Source organism: Sturnus vulgaris, chromosome 14, assembly GCF_052056855.1.
Source record: "Sturnus vulgaris isolate bStuVul1 chromosome 14, bStuVul1.hap1, whole genome shotgun sequence".
Classification (NCBI taxonomy): Eukaryota; Metazoa; Chordata; class Aves; order Passeriformes; family Sturnidae; genus Sturnus; species Sturnus vulgaris.
The window spans coordinates 9,735,273-9,758,411 of NC_142256.1; the positions used below are offsets into that span (position 1 = coordinate 9,735,273).

The window sequence follows — 23,139 nt, forward strand, 5'->3', positions numbered from 1 at the left end:
CCTGACAGGAGGGTGGAACAGGGAGGTCGGGCTCTGCTCCCAGGTGACAATTGACAGCATGAGAGCAAACAGCCTCAAATGTCACAAGGAAAAGTTTAGACTGGATATTAGGAAAAATTTCTTAGGTGTAAAGCATTAGAACAGGGAACCAGGGAAGAGGTGGAGTTATGGAATTGTCCAAAAGCTGTGGATGTGGCCCTTGAGGACATGGGTGAGTGGTGACCATGCTGGGGTTGCTGGGTTCATGGTTGGACTTGAGGATCTCAAAGGTTTTTTCCAACCTTATTGATTCCATGATCCCTCAGAATGGTTTCTCCTCCTCTTTCAGCAAGTGTGGATTTCTCATGCTCATGGCCTGTTGTTTCCCAAACACTGCCCAAATTTTGGACTTCTCCCCTGAGCCTCTCCCCTGGGCTTTTTTCAAAGAACAGATTTTTGCTAATTGTTTCTCTAGGAGTAGAGAGGAATCTCCTCCTTTCAGAGAGGCTTGGCTCCATTTTACACGTTCATAATCAGGCACTGAGATAAAAGACATTTCCAAAGCACCAGTAAATTGTTTTTTTCTCTTTCTGGCTGCATTCACCTGTTCATTCACAGAAAGGAAATCTTGACTGTGAGGTCACTGGTCCCTGGCAGTGTCCAAGACCAGGTTGGACAGGGCTTGGAGCAGCCTGGGACAGTGGAAGGTGTCCCTGCCATGGCAGGGGTGGCACTGGATGGGCTTTAAGGTCTCTTCCAACCCAACACATTCTACAATTCCATTATTTACTCTGTTTCCACCAACTACAGACAGCAGCAAAATAAAAATATTGATTTATTTTCATGCAAAGTCATTCCTGGGCACTTATGAGTCTGGGTTTCTCTGGAAAAAAAAAAAAAAAAGAAAAGCTGTGTGTGAGCAAGTAATTAACAACCACATCATGGTGAAGACAGGCAAGGGCCAAAATAGAGCTGCAGAGGGACCTTTAGTTCCAGCATTTCCCAACTACTGAGCATTTCAGTATGTGGAAATAGCAATTTTTAGATTTTTAGCTCAGTTTTTACGATAAGGATGTATCCACCTGAATTGAGAAATTGCCTTTTAACACACTTTTAAATCTCTTATTTTTAGCTCTCTTTGTACAACCAAATTCTCGATGTTGCCTCTAAAAGAAAACCCCTACCCCATCAATAGAAATTAAATATCCACACAAAGGAAAGCAAAAGCAAAATTTATTTCGTGTTCAACTTCAGAGTGAAATTCTTGAATTTCTGTTCTTAGGGTGGCCTAGTTATGAAAATATCTTGGAATTTTTGGGGAACTGTTTTTATTCCTCTGGAATGAAAAATATGTTGCATTGGAAATCCATGTTTCTTCTCTGAGAAAGGAACAAGTTTAGTGAGAAAACTTTAAACCAAGTTGAATACTTTGTTGAAGATTTTCAGAAAATTCCTCTAAGAAATCACTGAAATACTCTCTCAGCTTTGTAAATGTGAGGATATTCTCATATATAAAAACTAACCCTTGCAAGACACCCTCTGGAACCATCTTTGCCTCATGGGATCTCAGAACTCAGGGATTTGCTGTTGTTCTGTGTGGCCTCAAAAATACCCAAAATTCATCATCAGATTTAACTCTAAATCTAAATGACAGCAAAATTATGCCCAAAACTTCTAGGTTTGAAGCATAAGGGGCCACTAATATTTTCTGTAAATATTTTAGTGTGTCTGGACTACAATTCTTAGAGTTCAGCAGCTTATTGTAGTTGGGGTTTGTTGCCTTTTTTATTTTTTTTTTTTTTGCTGGGAACTTGATTAAAACTTTGGAAATAAATGCAATTTTATTTTTATTTTATCTCTGAAATATGATTATAAATGACCTTTGATAAAAAGTTAACAGAGAATATGTCAGGAAGCAGCTCAGAAGGAAAAGATTAAAAGCAGGCAGTCTAGAGAGGTGTTTAATTTCAATTTTCTTTGTGGTATAAGAAATCTGTAGATTTTAAAGCCATCGTGCCATAGTTACTTTTATCAGCCGGGCTCTTTTGTTTTGTTCTGCCACCTAATTCTTTTGATGACAATGAGTCCACAGTTTTCCAATGACTGATTTCGATTTGCATGTTATTGTCAGCCTTTTATATTTTATCATATCTCCACTTTGGTTTTTATGCAGATCCTCACATCAGAAGGCAAGGGCAGGCCGAGCTAAACAGCTGGCTGGATTTGCATGAAAATGGACTGCCCTTTTTCATTTGTTTGTTCTTGGGAAATTACAGTAGGTGAGTATCTGACTCAAATTTCCCAAACAAATAAAGATAAAACTTCACAGATATTAAACTGTGGAGCATTAAACTGTATCATTTTACATATAAAAAGAAAAGGATTAAATAGAATTAGTCTGTTGAGCTGACTGAGGAGAAACAATGTGAGTGACGGGCTGAAAACTAAAGATACAAAAGAACTGTGGTGTCTTCAAGAGATTTCTTCTCTCCAAATATTTTCCTTGGCCGTGTTTAAAGGATAAACACTAATAGAAATATTTCCCTTCTGAATTGAAGATATTTTTGCTAAGGAAAAGAAAACCATAATCTGTTATAAGCCATTATATATTCGATAGTGTTCCTGTTTTTTATGCATTTATTTTCTGCACAGAGCAGTTACAGCAGCCCCTTTGCAGGGGATATTCCTCACAACTCGGGCTTGCCCTGTAAAACAGCCAAGGTCTAAATGTGACCGGGGGCAGGTGACATTTGGAAACCCACATTGTTCTCAAGAGCCAAATCTGCAGGGTGAGGGAAGATCTTTCCTTAGAGTGGCTGCTAGGGGTGGAAAAAATGCACAAGCTTTGGGGCACAGGAGGACTTGAGAGCTGACAGAGAGGGGAATTATACATTTGAGTAAGAGTAAGGTATCTAAATAACACATGGCACAACTTGGAGTGGTCAACAGATTTATAAATTATTTAGAGGGTGCCTGGAGCTTGTCCCTCTCCTTCCAGCCAGGCTGCTCCAGCTTACAAAAGTCCTTGCAAACCTCACCTCTCTGCCTTTAGAGCACCACAGAAAGGAGAGAAAGACTATAACTTATATAAAATAAAGGTTTGGAAAGAACCAATTTAATTATTTTATGCCTAGACGTTCAGCTTAGGTAGGAGCTTGGATTACCAGTGGTGTTTTATACTTCCTGGAGTTAAATATCTGGGGCAAAGAGCTGTCAGCTCAGAATTTCACAAAAAAAAAGTGGTAACTGCTAGTGCTGCAGGAGATATTAAAAGTTGCACCTTTCCTCTGAAATGGCTGGAATTGGGTGGGTGGAGTTACAGCCATGCAGGGCTGGGAGAGAAGCAGCAGGTAACAGCCAGGGCAAAATTCGTAGGGTAAAACACACCCTCATGTCTATCTAATTAATAAATTAATTATTCAGATTTCTTTCCTGCAAGAAAAGGAAAATCTGGAGAACATTTTAAATCCATTTCCTTCTAAATGCAGAGAAATCACACCGAACTTTCATTATACATTCAAACTTTTTAGTAAAAAATGATCCCAAACAACTCCTAAGCCTGGTGACATCCCTGGGCTTTGCTTTGTGGTGGTGCTGTGGAACCTCAGCATGAACAGCAGGAGAAAACCAGTCCCAGGTGAGGGCAGAAGGTCCTAACCCACCCCCTGGGAAGCTGAAATGGTTGTTTATAGAAGATGAAATGGTTGTTTATAGCAGATGAAATGGTTGTTTATAGCAGATGGTATAATTGTGAACTGTTAAAAGGAGACCTAGACCTGTCAGAGTAAAGATGGGTGTTCCCTCAGATGGGCAGGAGCTTTCCTGCTGCTGGGAGCTTGGAATTTCTGAGGGATACTTTCAGTACCTTGCCTTGCCTGCTGTTGCCTCCAGCTATTTTAAAAACTTAACAAATACAGGTTTGCTTTAGGAAATTCTCATAGAGAATTGCTCCTGCTTTGCTCATCTCCCAGCAGAGATACAAGGTTGGATTTCCCCTGAGCTCACTGGACACGTCTCTGATCTACAATTCCAGTCTCTGAAGATGAGAAAATCCTGAGGTTTTGCTTTGAAAGCAGCAATGGCTCATGGTCAGGAGCTGGAGAAAGGAACTTCTTGGATAAAATGGGTAAATTTGCTGGAGTGTGTCCAGAGAAAGGCAACATTGCTGGGGCAAAGTCTGGAGCACCAGGAGGGGCTGAGGGAGCTGGGAAAGGGGCTCAGCCTGGAGAAAAGGGGGATCAGGGGGAACTTGTGGCTCTGCACAACTCCCTGACAGGAGGGGACAGCCCCGGGTCGGGCTCTGCTCCCAGGGAACAGGGACAGGGCAGGTCAGGTTGGATATAAAACTCCACAAAAAGGGTTTTCAGCCCCTGGCACAGCTGCCTGGGGCAGTGGTGGGGTCCCCATCCCTGGGAATGTTCAAAACCCACCTGGATTTGGTGTTTAGGGACATGGGGCAGGGGTGGATCAGTGGCTGCACTCCATGATCCTGAAGGGATTTCCAACCTTTGTGATTCTGTGGATTAACACTGGACTTGTTTTTTGGGCAAAGAATATCTGGGGTGAGTGTTTGCTGTCACTACTCTTCCCAGGGTTCTACAGCTGCCTGCATGTTCAAATCCATGTGGAGTTTCCCCCAAAGCCTGCTAAACTCCTTCCCAAAATCCCATTACAAATTCCTGCCTGTTAAAGGCACTGAACCTCCAGAAATTTTATGCTCAAAACCCAGAGACTCAGTGGAAACTTGTTACAACTCAGTATTTACAGAGTTGTCCTGGTAATACAAACAATTTTTGGCTTATTATTTATTTCCCATTGATTTCATTTTGTTGTGATGTATTTCTGGACTTCTTCCTACAAATATTGTGTTTCCAAATATCACAGATAGATATCAAAAGTTGCAAAGGCATTTTTGAGACCTTTCCAAGGCTTTGCTGTTGTTCCAGTTGCAGCAACCACAGCCCTGGCGTGGCTGTGAATGCCTGGAATCACCAGCATCCAGCCTGACAACTGCTCAAATTGCTCTGATGTTACAATCCAATGTAAAAATAATGCAAGAAAAAAAGACATTTTGGCTTTGGAAGCTGACCTGGAAATGGATTCCTGGAGGAAGTGGAGTATTTGACTTGGTTTTCATTTTAATGAAAGGGAACAAACAGTCTCAGATTTGGCAAAGTTGAACGATTTGATTTGTTTGGTTTTTTGTTGGTTTTTTCTTTTTTTTTGGTTGGGTTTTAATCTGGGCTCACATGAGATTTCCTTCAGTGCTGGGGTGTGTTTGAATGAACTCTTCCTGCTTTTGCTGTTTTAATCAAACTGGGCTGGCATGGCAAAAATCAGTGACACTGGGAGAAGGAGCCAGTGCATCAAGGGCCAGCTCTTGTTATCAAGTTGTGATTTTTGTTTGGACCTCCCCAGTTTTGCAAAATTGTTGGTGGATTTTGTTATGGCTCCAATGTTATAAAGAGAATTATTTTGTGTTTTAAGGGTTACATCTTCATCTGATATCAAACTGCTGCTGGAACTGTGTGAATTTACACTTGGGGAGGGTCATGTGCAATATGTGGATCTACATTTTGAAGGAAAAAAAAATTATTCAGATTCTATTCGAAAAACCTATTTTTACATTGAATTTGTAATGTAGCTTCTTGCATAAATCCCTGGCTATAATTAGCAGTGTAGTACCACTGCCATACTTAGGAAATCTGGTGTAATTTGGGGAATCAGTTCTTTTTTCAGTAGAAAACAAGCTAAAACTCCTTGTCCTGCCACCAGAACACCTGTGGCAAAGCCTGTGCATCCACAGCAGAGCCTGGTTTTGCTGAAGGAGGCTGATGGAACTTGGCTCAAGTCCCCATTCCTGTAGGACAACCCAAATTCAAGGATTTTGTCCTTCTTCTGGTGCTTTCTTGGTGCAATTAATGGTCTCCTGTGGCTCTGTTGACCTCAGGGGTAGTTTCAGGACTCCTCTGAGCCTGACACCTTCACATTATCCATCTTTTCCATCCATCTTTTCCATCCATCTTTTCCTCAAACAACCAGAATCCAATTCTTGTGATGACTTCACCATCACCCACCCTGCAGGGGAGAAAGGGAATATCTGAAGTGTAGATTAATTTGCATTATTCTTGAATAAAAGTGCCCACCATTAGAGTTTGTTATGGCACATTCCCTTCCAGTTTCCACCTGAATTATGGGCACACAAACGTGCATTTTCCCCCAAATAATGGGAAAACAAGAATCTCCTTAACCCTGGGCCTCTCAGCAGTTGGATTAATTTGTTTGTGAGACAGTGTTTTGTTTTGGAAGCCTTTCACGATGCTGAAAGGACGCTGAGAAAGTCTTCACATGATTCTTAAATTTCAATCGAGAAGAAACAAATGTGGCTCTTTTCTGTCAATATTTTCTGTCCCTGTAGGTTTTGTGTTGAACTCCTGTACAGAGGGACTGTGTGTTATTGATAACGTGGGACTGGACTTGGTGGATTTTAATGTCTTTTTTCATGTTTATATGGAACATTTTTGAAGCAGCAATTAAAATAATTAAGGAGGGTGAAGAAATCTTTAGCATGCAACAAAGATTTCTGCAAAATGTTAATTTCTGTCAAATAAGTGAATATATGCACAGATGCCTCCTGACAGAGGCTGTGATTTCTGAGTGCTTTGCATGCCAAATAACTTGTTTACCCCCTCAATGTTTGCCAAGTTTACTGTCAATTTACAAATAATTTCCATTTTGCTGTTTATTCTGCTGCCTTTTGATGGATATGTCTTCCAGACTTTTATCTTGCATGTAGACAAACTAATTAATATTTTCCCTTCAGGCAAATATTTTTTTCTTAGATCTAAATGTGGGTTAGATTCTTCTTCGTTTCCATATGCTTTGTTCTGTCAATCACTTCTCTTCTATGTTACTAAAAATGTACCTTTGTGGATGTCATTTCTCATGTTTTACAGATTTATTTCACCTCCATCTATATGGGAATGTGTGTATGGAGAGAGACATATTTGTTATATATGTGTTCATGTATGTTTAAAAGAAAGAGTGAAAATACTCGCTCTGTGTTAGGATTTGGATCCCAAGACTGAATGAAAATGCATTTTTGTCTCGCCTGTTGCTGCCATTTCCCAGGCTTGACCTCACAGTTTGTGGTTCCTGCTGCCCATATGGCACAGGCAACACTGAGCACATCTCTTCTGCAGGGTCAGCCCTGGTTCCTGCACGTCTTTTTGACCTGGCCCAGCCTTTCTAGCCATACCTAAAATATTTGGGATATCCCATTTCCACCCTCCTACAGCACAGACCACAGTGAGCGAGATGAGCAGGATGATGCAGGAGTGGCTCTTGAGTCCCTGGGATCCTGCAGGGGAAATTGTGGCCTCAGTCATGGAATGGTTTGAGTTGGAAGGAACCTTGAAAAAAGACCTTTAAAGGTTCTGTGATCCAACCCCCTGCCTTGAGCAGAGACATCTCCAACCACATCATGTTCCTCCAAGCTGCACCAAACCTGACCTTGGATGTTCTCAGGGATGGAGCATCCCCCACCTCTCCAGACAATCTGTGCCAGTGTTTCACCACCCTTGTTGTAAAAACTTCTTCCCCCGGGCTGCCCTGGCCAAGTTCTGCCAACCTCAGTGCCCAAAATTCTTCCTAAAACCCCGGGCCCCAAAGATCCCCCTCCTACAACAGCCTTTGTGAACATTTAGCTACGTTTAAAGATCTCCGAGAGCTAAATATTGTCATATTCAAAGAACAAGATTTCCACGTACTCCCTGAAGGTTCCACAAAGCTTTGAGGCTGTATTGGAAGACACAGTGCTGGATTTAAAAAAAAAAAAACAAAAAAAAACCAACATTGTTATCATAAAGCCTGCATGTTACCCACGTTCTGCTGAGAAAAACACAGGTGGTAACCGAGAGCGCAGATATTGTGAACAGATTCTTGCAACTTACCAGTCGTAAAAATATCCCTGCAAAAAAACTACTCCCAACGACTCTGTTTACAGAATGCTTGGTATTTCCTATATCTGGAAATACTCTCGTTGGAGCTCCATATGTCGCAGCCAGTCTGACAAGCTTGCTTTTGAACTGTTTGCAGGTTGCAGTCTGTCTGGAGGGCTGGGTGCTGATGCCTTCAGGTTTTTAGGCCCCGCATTATGGGCATGATTATCTTGTTCACTTTGCAGGCATGGAAAAACGGAGCTGGGATTTAGCAGGATTTGAAGAAACTTCCTAATTATGCCAAGTAGAGAAGTGCCTGAGCGAAATCTCTGCCAGAACCCCAGGTTTTTTATTACCGGTTCTGTTTTAAGTGTATCTCTATAATTTTCTGTGTTTCTGCTTTTGTTTATATCATCGTAGTCAGCAGGACTGCGAGATTAAAAACTGAAATATATTATCTTCGCACATCCTCCAAACCTGTCGAGAAAGGAGGAGAAATTAAACAAGGACAAAAACTCTCAGTGAAGTGAAGCTGTTTCCTTTGAGCTGCCTTATTAACCAGTCAAGTACTTGACTGCCACTGTCAGCGAGATTTCTTTAGAGAAAGAGTGGCATTTTGAAAAATACAAATTCACCGCCTGCACAAGTTAATGAGGCCCTTCAGCAATGTTCATTGATAGTGTAAATTCATCATAATACAGTGCTACAAACCATAAATGGGATCTGCATACAGGAAATCAGCCACTATTAGAAATTTGCCAGACACGGAAAGAAAAAGAAGCCATTGATAAGCAGAAAACTCATCTGAGCCACTCAGTGCTGATGGTGTGCAGCACATCAGCAATGCCAGAGAGCAGCACCATGAGAACTTACTAAGGTGAATTGAGGTGGCTCATCACGTAGATTTGCTCCCCTTTGTTCGTGTTTTATGGGCTCTCAGCTGCCTCCCTTCCACTCTCCAGTGCTGGGTGAGATGAAGTTTGCTGTGTAAGGACTATCCCTGACATAAAGGGACAAATGTCTCCAAACATGGCCCTTTTCTGCACCCACACAGATGTGCTCGTGCTTTTAATTGATTTTCACTTGCATTTGCAAGCGAGAGTTTTGCAGACACCAAGTTATCTTCAGGGCTGTACACATACCAGGAGTGGACAGTAACAAAAATTGGCAACAACCCAGGAGTAATATACCAAGGTGACATCCTGATCTTTGAAATAATTATTGAGCAGTGCTATTTTGCTGCCCATATCAATCAATAAATCTCTCTACATGCAATACATTCGTTATTCCTGCCCTCGGTGAATAGTGTCAGTTTAAAAATCTCGGGGACCATTAGGTCAATATTTTAGTGTGATTTGTCTGTTGGCCACTTTCCATCATCCTGCTCAGGAAGTGAATAGAAAATGAATACCTTGCATCATGATCATAAAACAGGAAGCTTCTTGCAGAGAAGAGGTGAACAAACTTCTTAAAATCTTGAAGATCGTCACCACAGACAGGCAGGAGGCTGCCAAATTATATGAATGAACATGAAGAAATAAAGCAGACTGGTATGAAAAGGCTTTGAAATCTCTGTATCCATCCCCTGTGGTCTTGATTCCACATATAGGGAGATCTGAGGAAAGATTGCATCAGGTTAGATGTTGAGAAGTGGAAAAAGAGAATTGCTCCCCCACCTACTGTCCTGACTCCCCACTTTTGGTGGACCTGAAGATTGCAGAACCACTGGGGACTAACAAAGGACCATCAGCAGAGGAACCTGAGGAGATGCAAATTCTGCTTTCCCTCTTCCCCACAGTGTGAAAGCCATGATCTCTGCCAGGGGATCTGCTCTCAGGTATCACCTGTGGCCTTCCCCGGGGGATAGTTCAGAGCTCATTCCCATCCGTGGAAACCAGGGAGCACGAGTGCCCTTCTCCCAAAGTCACCTGTTTGACTGGGCTGACGTGTTTGTGTCACCAGCTGCACGAGCCATGGGGCAGAGCAGCAGAAGCCTCAGCAAACGTCGTTCTTTTGTAAACAGGAATAATTATGTTGACTGGGAGATAAGTAGGAATAACTGAGCAGAAACTGCATATGTTGATGCTTTCTCTTCCCTCTGACTTTCAAACCCCTTTGGTAGCTGCTCCTGTCCCCTTTCCTGTGAAAAATCCCTGTGGGTAATTTTGTGAGCCCCTCCAGTGTCTATTTTCTGTGTCTCTTCCATTTCTGTGCCTCTTCTATCTTCCTTATGCTGCAAACTATTCAAAGCTGACAGGCTGGAGTGATGCTTCTTGGTCCTCTCCAGCATCCTGCTCCTCTTGTGTTCCTCCACTCCTCTTTCCTTTCCCCATCACCCCATCAGACTTTCCCCCTTGGTACCCTCACTCTTCTGAACCACATCTTCTCAACTCTGCCAAAGTCCATAGGACAATCCCCAAAAGGGGTTGTCTGAAAGGGTGGGTTTCAAATAAATCTGGAGTGGAGGTTGTTTAGTGCTCTGTGGGCTGTGGGAGATGAAATGGAGTGAGATGTTTTCATTCCCTTTGCTGGCTACTCCAACCCCCAGCTGAAAATTATGAACAAGGGATGAAAATGTGCTTGGTGTATATCACAAGAAGAAATCATATGGAAATATTAGGCAGCCTATTATTGTAAGGCTCTTGTAAATACTGTTTCATAAGAAGAACCTATCTAAGATGATGTAAAACTTAATATTCCTATTAACAAGACGTACTGTACTATTTCCAATTCATATCAGTGAAAATGCATTTTAAATTACAAAGTACTCGTATTTTATCTGAACCAATGTTCTGATTCATATGTCTCCTCTTTAATCCTATTTTCATTCAAAGTTTCACAATTCACATCTTTTTCCCATTTTCTGTAATACTTTCTGTGTTTTCGAAATGTAATCAAAGCTTGTTAGCTTCTACCCAACCATGTTTGGCTGAATGGGAATATTAATAATACCAGCTATTGATGTCTTTATGTTAAAATTTGATTTATTGAGCAAGTGGCACATAATCTGTGGGGAAAATACCTAGAGATAACACCTTGAGATGATTAATTGTGTTTACAGTGCATTTCTGTAATAATTGTTTACAAGGAAATTTATGCATGAGTTGCTGCCCCAGTTCAAAAGAATAACTCATCAGATTGTCAAGCTCTCTGCTCTTGAGTATTCCAGCTAATTGCTATCTTTGCTAGTTGAGCATCATAAATCCTTCTTCCACAGAGCTGAGAGCAGGATTTTTGGATCCTGCTTTTGCGTGCAACCTTTTCATCCTTGGGAACATCAGTTTCCTCCTGCAGGAAAAGAAAAATATCTGTGAGGGGCTGATATCGACAGAAGATTGTGATGAGCAGCCCGGTGGCATCAGGTCTCACTTCTGAAAGGAGCTTAGACAATCGTGTCTCAAAATCTGTGTTGGGTGAATTTGCCAGGAATGTTACTGATAATGAATAACACACGACGATGTAGACTCAGTCTTCGAAATTTAAAAACACTGAATTCCCAGTTCTGCTGCTCCCTACTCTTGTATTTCCTTCTCCTCCACGAGTGCTGCAGGGTAGAGATGGCAGGATGGGTTGGGGAATGGTTCCTTTGCAGCCATCTGTGCTTATTACTGATCTAATAACAACTGCACAATTCTCCCTTTTGGAATTAAATCTGTCTTTATAAATTCACACACATAAACATGCTTCTCTTCTGCACAGCTTCATGCATTTCGAGTTTGCTTTTTTTTCATTCTATTTCCAATTTTGCAGTTTAATTATTTCATAACTAACTCTCCTGTAGTTGCAGGAGTGTTATCCAAGCAATATGTTGCCAGGAAGTAGCTGATAATGTTTAATAATTCCTGATTACATTCCTGTTCCAGACCATGATCATGATTATACAAATGTTTCTGGTGCTGTTTTTCAGTACAAATCCTCCTTTTCAGTTTCTTTCCCCTCCTTGTTGACAGTGTGTTGGTCAGAACACAAGAGAAACCGACCTATTTGCTGGTTTAATTAAAGATGTCAGTGAAATCCTTAAGGTTTGCCTGGGAAGGAGCAGATTTACTTGCTGCTTTTATGCACACTGTGGGATTTAAACATTTTGAGAATTGCTTTGGTGATTTTTCCCAGGAGATAAAGGAATGGATTAAGTGAAGTAGTTTCTGACTATAATTGGTCTGGTTTAAACACTTAAAAATAACTTTAAGAAATAAGAAAACACAAAACAGGTTTTCAAGTAGGGATTTAACTTTTTCTTTTTTCTGCCCCCCCCCCCCCCCCCCCCCACCTCAGCTATGTGTTTATTCCAGCTTTGGTGTCTCATTGTGAACTATCAAAGTGGGCTGGACCTGAGGTGGGATATCTGTTCTTGGAACAGCAGCCCAGGCGGAGGACAGATGTCTGGAGGAGAAGAAACAAAAGGCCTAAATCTGAAGGAACAGCAGGAGGAGAGAAAAAGGAGATGAGACTAGGGGGGAAGAATAAAAAAAAAAAAAAAAAAAAAAACAACAAAAAACAAACCCAGAGGCTTTCAGCCTTTGGATCAGTTATTTGCTCTTTACAAACAAAGTGGGCTGGGAGTGCTTTAAACTTGCCGAGGGTTTGCTGGCAAAGCAGCTCCATCAAAGGCTCCCACCTGTTGCTCAGGTGTTCCTGGCACTGCTGCTGCTCCTCTGCCTCCAGCCGGGGATACACCTGGGGCACCAAGGAAAAGCTGTTCTGCCTCCTTTTCCAGTCGAACACCTGGGCTCTCCTCTCTGCCCCGCCTGGTCTCCGGCAGGTGAGCGGCCAACAGCGAGGAATTGCTGCCAAATTATTCCTGTCGTGGTCGCTTGGAGAGGCAGAGGTGGAGCTGGCATAAATCAAAATATTCACATGGCTAAACCAAGCTTAACTCTGTCCCCGTTAATGCCATCAACTCCTGCGGTGCCAGCTGCACAGGGTGAAGGCAATAAAACGCCCTGCTGAGCAATCAGAAAATATCAATTTAACACCTAAACTTATGCTTGTGGTCCAGATTACTGCTATGCCTGTAGTCAAATAGTTCCTATCAAAACTTACTGATATGGGAATTCTTGAGAGGAGAGTAAAAAAAAGCCACCCAAGGCTTTACAAGCAGGTTTTGATCCAAAGTAGACGCAATAACACAACACATGAAGCAGATTCTGTAGGAAATATTAGACTAATCTTACAAAATATTCCAACCATGCCTATCAAGGAACATTAATAACAGTGTTATTGACAGAGTATTCATTTAAAGTCATTCTGTTGGATACAATTAACATTTAGATGAGAGACAGTTATAGGTACTCTGATGATATATATGAAAGAAACAATGACTCATCCCTCCAGCAGCATCGTACCAAACCTCACAGCAGGGAAACTGCATTTCTTCCAGCTTCAAAAAAATCTTCCCTGGACCTTCCTGAAGAAATCAGCTTGTTCCTCTCAGAGGGATTGCTCTGTTCTGTTATTTAAAGAGGAAATTTCTGTGGGGTTTGCCAAGGGGTGGGAGAATGTGCACAGGGCAAGGGGAGGCAGGGCAGGGGAAAGGGCTGGGATGGAAATTCGGGTCTGGAACTGCTATGCTCTTCTACCAGGCTCTTCTTCTTAAAATTGTTTATGTAATTGGATTAATTGTTCCATCACCCACAGGAACATCAGCATTGATGAACCTCCAGGGTGAGGGCAGTGATGTAAAAATCCAGAGGACACCATGAATCCTGTCTTGCCCCAGTATCAAACCAAACTGTAAAGACCTGGATGGAATATGAACAGGACGCTGGAAGGACACATTCCAGCAATGGTTTCCTGAGGTTTACAACCAAATAATGGGGTTTGGATTGGTCTCACCTGCTTTTAGTTCTTTCAAATTTAGTCTAGTCCTGCTCTTGACTGAGAGAAGCTTGGCCTTCATCCTGGACAGCTTCAGGTCCCTGATTTTTGGAAGGCTGAAGTGTTGTCTGGATGCAACATAAAAGCATCAGTGGCAGCCACCAGCCTTTGCATTAGTGAGATGCCACTTTCTTCTCCACATCTGGACTTGCCTGGAGGTCTCTCCACCCAAATGGGTTTTGTGCAGCTTTAAAAGATGCTTGACCAGCCAGAAATATGAGCACAATCAGCCAAAGTTCAGAAAATCTGGAATTGTGGCAGAAATTTCCACCATAAGCCCTCTCTGCACCAGCAGTCACTGTGTTGGTAAGTAAGAATATCATAATTTGGTTTAGAGAAAATGGTAGTATAATAAATAATTGGAAAAAAATTGTTTTATATCTCAAACAAAAATTTTAGATGACGTGTGTTGCTACAATAAGAAGACTTGCAAGTCTGGAAATGGAGTTATCTCCAACCCTGCTGCCTTAAATCTGCTCCATAATAGCCTGGTAGTAGTTTATTTATATTAATTCCGTACTGTATATTTTGCATTTTTGTGGAAATGCCTAGAGCATGCATATTAAGCAGTTAAGAAAATTGATCTGCTTGAGCAGTGATAACATTTGCAGAATGAAATCCTCACAATTAGAGAGACGTTTGAAGAAACCATGTTAAAAGGTGCTGAAATGTTCTTGAAGAAATGCCACATGTTGCTGCGGGCAGTAATGAAACATTTCCATATAAAGTACTACATAAACACATAGAAAATGTAGACATATGTTAGCAGATTATGGGGTGTGAGAGTGATAGAGTAGTGATGATTATTTGCAAGTGTTAATGTTACCAAAGCTGAAGGTTATCTCCTGGTCCTGGACCTTATATGTAAATAATTATAGCTGGAAATATGCATCTTCAAAGCCATCAAACATAATATACATCCAGCCCTCCTGAAATACTGTAGGGTTTATTGATCTGCAGTGTAGGACAGTAAATTTTAGTAGATTTATGCTCAGATTTCAGTGAACATATGGCTTCAGACATGCAAGTTTGGAATAAAGTTATTCATATTACGCACACTTGCACATGGTTCAGGATTTGCAAGTCAGGGAGTGATCAATATGCAAAAGGTGAAGTCAAATATACATTACCCACACAGAGGGAATTTTCTGTGCATAGCACAGAGCTCTTCTATCAGCAAACCAGAGAATTCAGATCTCTGCATCCATCTATCATATGTTTCCTGTGAAAATGTCCATCTATTATGGAAATAGTTCTGTTCCAAATATCTGTTTGTGTGAGGGTAGCCTACATATTTTCAAAGCATGCTGCACCCAAAATAGCACCTCAAAAAAGAAAAAAAAGAAAAAGAACATGTAATAATTTAAGGTCCAGCAGTAAGTTCAGCTTGGGAATATGGTTTTAGTGGACCTTTGGTTAGGGTTTTGCTCCAAGCCTTTTCCAAACCCTTGACAACCTCATTTTTTCATTGGTGACTTTTGCATTTCTCCTTACATAAAAAAATCTGCATTGCTCCTGCTCCAGGACCTAAAAGCACAACTGTGAAATCAGGTAAGTTGGTTAAACATTTCTACTGAGATTCTCGCTGTTGTTTTCCTAATGAGCATTTTCTCACATCCTTTTCTGCTTTTTTTTTTTTTTCAAAATGTTTGCTTGAATTAGAAAACAATCTCTGTACTCCAAAGTGGCAAATCACTTGAGACTCGTTTCTGAATAGTGCTGAGAAATCCCTCTTTGCATATCTTTAAAGATGTTGCTCCAAGAAAAACAGGAATTTGTAACTCTAAAACCTTCATCAGCCTTGTAACTTTGAAATAAATCGTTCTTGAAAGAATTCAGTACTTGCCAGGCCTTCAGTTGTGTGCACTGAAGCTGTGGAAATTCAAGCAAAATAGACTTTATGATCTTTGTCTGTTTAATAGAGCTTGTTTTTTCTTCAGCACAGAATTACATCACCATTTTCCACTGCAGAAAGACCAGAAAGAGAAAAATCAGATAAATTTATAAAACCGTTTTATTATAAAAATCCTTATATAATTTCTGGGTGCCTTTATCCATACATATATATATATGAATATATATATTTCTTTACTAAATACTATGATTGGAGTTAAATATTGGTCAAAACCAGTTCCCAGTCATTTCCTTTGGTTCTGGCCCAGGCCTGTTCTTGCACAAACAGAAAAAATATTTAGGTCGATGCAGCATAGATTAATTACAAATTATAAAAGGCATTACAGTATTAATTTGAATTTCATACTTTGGTGCATTTGCTTGTCAATCCAAGGAGTCTCTGTAATTTTTTTACCACTAATATACTGTATTTGTACTGTGTGTATACTGTGTGTATACTGTATTTACACTGTATTTACACTGTATTTATACTGTTTTTATGCTATATTTACAGTGTGGTGTGTTGAAGGCACAGATGCAGAGTCCAATCTTTGTCCATGGCTTTGGAGGAGGGATCTGATGTTGGCAACATTGGTGGAAATTCCAAAGGGAGGGTTGAAGGGATGCTTGGGGTGCAAACAGAATAATCCAGCCCATCTCATTCTTCTCCAGGCCCACTTCCCACGAGGGATGGGGAGGCTCCTGCAGGTCCCAGTGCCCCTTTCCCCCACAGCACTGAGGGCAGTGCCAGGTCCCCTCTGAGATAAAGGGAAAAGGGTATTTCTTCTCTTTTGTACATAATTTACTGTTTAATTATGATAGCCTATCGACAGTCTGTTAATTTGTTAAAATTTAAATGAATTAAATTAAAGGTTTACTGAATTTCATGACCAGAAGCCCTTTTGAAAGGGGATGCATTAAAATTTGGAAACAAAAGAACACACAAGTGAATTTTCCAGCTATCCCTCTTTTCAGAAACCCATCCATCTCCTTTCCAGAAAGGAGTTAACTTTCAGGATAAGTCTTTTCTTCTTCATTAGCTCTTTATTAGCATTGGGCTAATCAGGTCAGGCAGAATAAAAAACTCATCAGAACCATCAGCTAAAGATCAGAGGAAGCCATTTTTACTTTTGAAAGTTACATTTCCTTTCTTTTCTGTCTTTTTTTCTCAATAATTTCTGTTCCTCCTGTTGTCGTGCAGGAACAGATGTGAATGAATTCCCCAAAGAAAATTTGTTCTTACAGCGTTCTGGTTCAATTTCTTTGTCCATGCCCATCCCCAAAGATAGTAAACAGATAATATTTATAGGGGATTTTACGACCTGTTTACTTCAGATTTTTTTTTGTATTTATAAAAGATGCAGAGAAACCAAACTAAATGATAAAGCAGAAGCTAGAGGTGCCTTTTTCACTCTGGGCATTCAGTAAATATTGCTCTGCTAGTATGAAAAAAAAGTCAAATTGAAAAATATTTTAAAATATCATTAAAAAATTAAAAACAATTATGGTAACAGCCTAGTAGTGTAGATAATATTGATGTTATCATACATATATATGTATATATACCATATAATTTACATATATAAACCATATAATATCAGCATGACTTTTCCATATTCCCATAGTGATCTAGGCTCTGCAATGGTTTAAAATGCTGATTTGGAGCTTATGGATTTGGATTTTTGTGGGTGAAAGGATCCTTGGCTGGATCCCTGAGGGTTGTAGCTCTAGATACCACCTTGGGGCTGCTTTATGAATACCCTGATTCTTAAAAGTCCATGATATTTATTTTTGGTAGGGTATATGTGCACTTAAAGAATTTGCTCCATTTTTGGTAAAAGATGAGCAATCAGTAAATTGATGGAATTTAGGTCTAACCTTAGTCTCAGACTTGGAAAATAGGTTATGTCTAATGGAAGCATCTCTACAAATTTATAAATGAATATTGAATATTGATTTCATTGGTGATAATTCAGCAGTCTCAGTCACTGAGGATGTGTTGTGGGGAAAAGGTTTCTCTTCTTTGGTCAGGGAAAATTGTCTCAGCCTCGAGCAAGGAATCTCAAACCTTGGGAAATCCTGCTCAAGGGAAGAGTCACTGGTGGGCAGCTCAGCTGGAATTTAAGAACTCAAATTGGACTCATCCAAAGTCGGCAAAAGATTTCTGTGCTTTGAGGAGTAACCCTGAGTCCCAGCTCCAGGGTTCACCCAGGGTGGAATATTTATGGAATAAAGTGGTTTTCTCTCAAATTGCATATGATGGGAAAGGAATGATGAATCTCCTTGTACCCACAGCTTTGTTCCTTGAGGAAAAGGAGCTGGAAAATCCACCTGCCATCCCTGCATTAATGGCTGGTGCTGCACACTCACGCGTTCCCATGTTCCTGCAGTCACTGCTCCTCCGAGGGTTTTCTCAAAGAGTTCTTTAAGCTTTTCTCCTTTGGAGAAAGGGTCTTTGGAAAAGACATTTGGGTCTTTTTCTCCTTTGGAGGTTGCACCAAAATCCTGCTGCTTTTGTTGAAGGGTCGAATGTCACCTACCCCAACAGCCAAAATCAGAGCACAGTACCAGGAGTGCTCTAAGAGCACTTTGGGGAAAAAAAAAAATTCCCCATTACTTAATCACCTTCTAGAAAATCCAATGTGGTCCTTTCCAATATTCTTTGATGTGCAGGAAGCACTTTGCTCTTTGACCAGCTTGTGGAAGAGTTTCCATGCTCAGCCCTCAGTGGGGCAGGAGACCTGATCCATCCAGCACATCCCTTTAAACCAAGCCTCTGCCATCTGTTTCAACCTCTAATTACAAATGCAAAATAACACAATTCGCAATTGCATCATAAAAAAGTAAAATATAAGTGATTTAAATGCATGTGTGTGTTCCTTATGCAAGGCAACATTCATCTGTTATGTTTTACTGTCTTTTAGAAACAACTCCAGGGTGAAATCCTTCTTTGTGGAGGGAAGAAAAATTATTTCATTGTAAGAAGACAGTTTTTGAAAGGTGTTCTTCCAGGTTATATTGCACTTTATATATTCATCTTCCAACACAGAGCTTGGGGAATCCTTTGGCTGACCAGGCTCTCTCCTGGATTCCCAGATCATCAGCCATGTGCTACTGCTGCTTCCCTCTTTTTATAGATCTGTATTTATTATGTCATTATGTTTACAGGGTTTTCTTTTTAACCTATAGCTGAACAATTCCATCCAGTTCATCTCCTTCCCAAAGCAAAGGGTTGTTTTAAAAGCAACCTTTAGTTATACCATCATGGACCTCTTCTAGTTTTCCCATGCTGGGAGATAACATCACCTATGTGCCCAGTTAAGCTCGGCTTTCTAAATAATTCCATTAATTATGATTTGTTGATTTATGTTTAAGCTGTTTGTAAAATTCCATTATCTGACAAGTGCATGCTTAACTTTTGATTTCCCTCAGAATTTTCATTTCCATTCATCAGCCACATTTCTTGGTCTGAGAATCTTTGATTTCTCAGTATCTTTTTGGCACTGAGATGGCCCAAATCAAATGTCCTGTACTCTGGACACTTTTTTACACTTTTCTCCATCCACACCTTTACCTAACCAGAGATGACATCTCACTTTGCAAGGAGAGCAAACTAAAACTTTCTTCCTGAGGAGAAATTATTCCCAGAGAGCAACAACTGGGGAGCATCAGAGTGGCTTTCTGATCTCAGGTTTTCTGGTGAGCAATGAGAACTTTAAATACAGCATTTCATGAACTTGTGAGCTCTAAAACACTTGGAGTCTTTCTGGAAAGCAGAATCAAGGCCTGAGATGTGTCCCAGCATGGGCTGTGCAGTGCATGTCCTTGGAGCCTGCACACAGCCCTCAGTCCTGGGCTTTGTCCTCCCTTCCCCTCCCCTCCTCTCCTCTCCTCTCCAGCCTCCTTAAAATAAGGGTCCAATATATCAAGGGATTGAACTTCATGGGTTTCAAATGGAAGCTGAAGAATTTGTTTTCACTCTGATGTGAAAGGAACAATTAGCAAGGGCGCACCCCCTTCTCATCAATGGGAGACTTTTCAATTTCCCTTGAAAGGCTTTGGACCAGGATCTAAAAGAGCAAAGACCTACTCCGAACAAAGATGCCTGAATAGGGATGGAAAACTGTTAATCAGACACTCCTGGCACGCTGGATGGCAAAACAAAGCCATCAGCACACGTCCTGCCTTCCCTCCAACCGTGATTTTACCACTCAGGAATCCTGGGGGATAACTGGGGCTCGTTGGGATTTTCACTGCTCACTTCTGCCTGTTTATTCCACATATCGTGGCCAGCACCTGGGAGAATTCCTGGTTTTGGTCGGCTGCGGGAAGGGGGAGAGGGAAGTGGCAGTGGATGGGAGCAGGAGAGGGAGGAAGGGAGCTCTGCTGGGCACAGCCAGGTGAGTGTGGGGCTCTGCTGGTCCCCCCTGGGGTTTGGGAGGCTGAGCTAAGGATGCTCCCACCATCCCTGTTCATCAGCTTGCTGTTTTGTTTGGTGGGCATGGAACTGAAAATACTTCTGGAATTGTAGCTCTGGTTTGAATTCTGATGAGGCAAGGAGGTAGCAAGAGGGGTGTCAGGAGCTACATTTTTGGGAATATTTTACTTCATTATGTTTTCATCTCTGCCATGTTGTTAGGCAACCTGGTTGTTCAGAAACCTTTTGGAGTTGTCTGTTTCTTGTTTTTTTTCCTTCCAGTCAGCTGCACTTTGATTTTCTTACCAAGCTGTTCACTTGTTATGGCTCCATGGACTTTTTATCAAGCTTTGCAACTGAACATTGGAGGTTTTTGTTTGTGGTTTGTTTTTTTTTTTTTTTTCCTGTATGTTATTTGCCTTTGAAGTTGCCAGGGAACAATTTTGTTCAGAAAAACAACAAATCCACCCATATTATGAACTAGTTTTTGTTTGGAGAAAATAGAGTTACAGATGCACCAAGATGAAGTTATTTGGCAACAGGAGGTTTTGGGTCTATTCCCTTTGGACTGACATAATCCTGATGGAACAATTGCTAAAAGGAATTTATTTTAAAATAATGTGACCTGTGCTTAAAAGAAATTGGCCTCAGATAGCCCAGTAAGTTGCTTTTTCCCAGGCTTGCTTATTGTTTTATTTAAAAGCTTGTTCAGAACAGACCCATTAACTGGTCATAGTCACTAATTGTGAGCTTGTCTTTTCTTTGGCTTAGAAAGACTTTGGATTGAGGTCAAAAAGAAAAGGACTGGAATTGGCAATTTTAAATTGCCAAATTTTCTCATTTTAATATCAGATTTGTTTGGCTTGTTCACTTTATGCAGATGAAGCTGTGGTACCAGAGTGTCCAAAATCCCAGGATCCAGCCCAGGGCTTTCTCTTATGGGCTGGGATTTGTTCTTCATAATTTCATTCTTTTTCTGTCTCTCTGGTTTGCCTGAGCATGATGTGCTGGTGATGCTGCTTTATTTTGTGCCATAGAAAATGCCACCATTTTTTAAAACATCACCAGTGTTTTCTTAGCTTTCATGCCACATTGATGCAAATGCTGAGCTATAGTTGGTTTTAACAAGTCTCCTTCCAGTTGGGTATTTTTTGGCTTGGTTTTATTTTTTTCCTTTGGACTACCCAAGTAGTCCAAAAATAATTATGTTTTTAAAGGCCTGGAAGCTGTGAGGAGCTTTATTGCCATTGCTGTTTCAGGGCTGTAGACTTCTTTGGGAGGGAATGCAACAAAATATTTGTCAGCATCTTTCCATTATAACCATGAGTCTTGAATCTCCAAAGTGTTGTGTTTATCTGAGTGTATTTTTAGGAGTATGGTTGGGTGTCACAAGTGTAATTTCAATACACAATGAAGGTTAAAGAGTGGTATTTTACCAGGCAGCTCTCCATCCAAATTTACTGAACAAACCTGGCTTGGGTAAATCCCATTATTTTTATTTTTGAGAAATATATAGAAAATAATTTTATTTTTCAGAAACCCATATAGCTTTGGACCAGCCAGTAAGTGAAATATTTCCTAGCATTACATTTATTTTTTTTTCTCTAAAAGCACTATTTCTGTTAGTTGGAGAATCCTGCTGCCTACCAGAATGTGAAAATAGGTTTCATTCAATTAATGAACTGGAAACAGGAAGACATTACATAGTAAATGAGGTTTACATATGATAATGTTGGATTTGTCATGTAAACGATTGCTTCCTTTCAGCTCCCTGAAAGGACTAAATTTTGCTTTTGTACAGATTGTACAATGCTAATAAAAAGAGAAGGCTCTATGGAAAGTATAACAATAAACTATATCTATAATTCTAATGTTCAGGAGAAAAAAAAAGGACGATGATATTTTAATACACAAGTAGATCAGAGGTGGGAAGTGGTGTCAAAAACTAAAGGCTCAATCACAGCTTTGCAACAGACTCCATAGCAGGGCAGCAAAACAGAGGGAAAGGCTTTAAGCTGGAGGAAGGGAGGTGTAGATGGGATATTGGCAAGGAATTCTTCCCTGTGAGGGTGGCAAAACCCTGGCACAGGGTGCCCAGAGAAGCTGTGGCTGCTCCTGGATCCCTGGAAGTGTCCAAGGCCAGGTTGGACAGGGCTTGGAGCATCCTGGGACAGTGGAAGGTGTCCCTGCCCATGGCTGGGATGGGATTTATCCTCCCTCCCATCACAAACCATTCCATGATTCTGTATTTCCACAAGTCTGACTTCATCCCTCACTGCTTTTTTGCTGCTCCCAGCTGGACTTTGTTAAATTATTTCCAGTTTCTTTGCACCTTTTTTAAAAGCCATGAGCTCAGGACAGGGCACAGCATCCCAGCTCAGTGATGGTGGGAGAATTACCACAGTGCTCTTATGTAGGATGCTCCTGTTAACAAATCCCTGAAATCACCTTTTCTGGAGCAGTTTTACTCCTTTGTTTGATGTGGAGCTCGTAGGCCACTATAAATTTGAATGTGTAATGGAGTTCCCTTACTGGCAATTTCCCATTTGCATCTGATTCCTCCTCTCTAAGTGTAACATTTTACACTTGGCTTTATTGAATTTCATCTTAATTTCAGGCCATCACTCCAAACTGTTAATATCTTTTCAGATTTTGATCCAGACCTCCCAAGGGTTCCCACCATCGCAGCTCCTCAACATTGCAAATTTTATAAATGTAATCTCTTTTCCCTTTAACTGAGTCATTATGAAAATATTGAACAGAGCTGGAGCAAGGACAGATCCCTGAGGAATCTCACCTGAAGCTTCCTCCTGCTTTGACAGTGAACCATTGATAGCTACTCCTTGAAAGCAGTTTTTCAGCCAATTGTTCCCTCCACCTCATGGCAATTTTATCTAGTTCTAGACCATATTTTCTTGTTTTATTATAAGAATGTCATGTGGAACAGTATCAGGAAGCTTACTAATAAGAAGATGTATCACATCAACTCAGTCTCTCTTATCCACAAGGCCAGTTATCCCGTCAAAATTAAAT

The 23,139-nt window shown here is 40.8% G+C and overlaps 1 protein-coding gene across 1 annotated transcript in view; it reads left to right on the forward strand.

Moving 5' to 3' along the window:
* Positions 1 to 207: 207 nt before the first annotated feature.
* The window catches only part of LOC148222144 (uncharacterized), an 82,274-nt gene continuing 59,342 nt past the window's right edge, over positions 208 to 23,139 (forward strand). Inside the window, exons 1-2 of the mRNA XM_088173480.1 lie at positions 208 to 211; positions 19,905 to 20,089. Of these exons, the coding sequence (XP_088029606.1) occupies positions 208 to 211; positions 19,905 to 20,089 (189 nt within the window). The remainder of the gene's footprint in view (positions 212 to 19,904; positions 20,090 to 23,139) is intronic.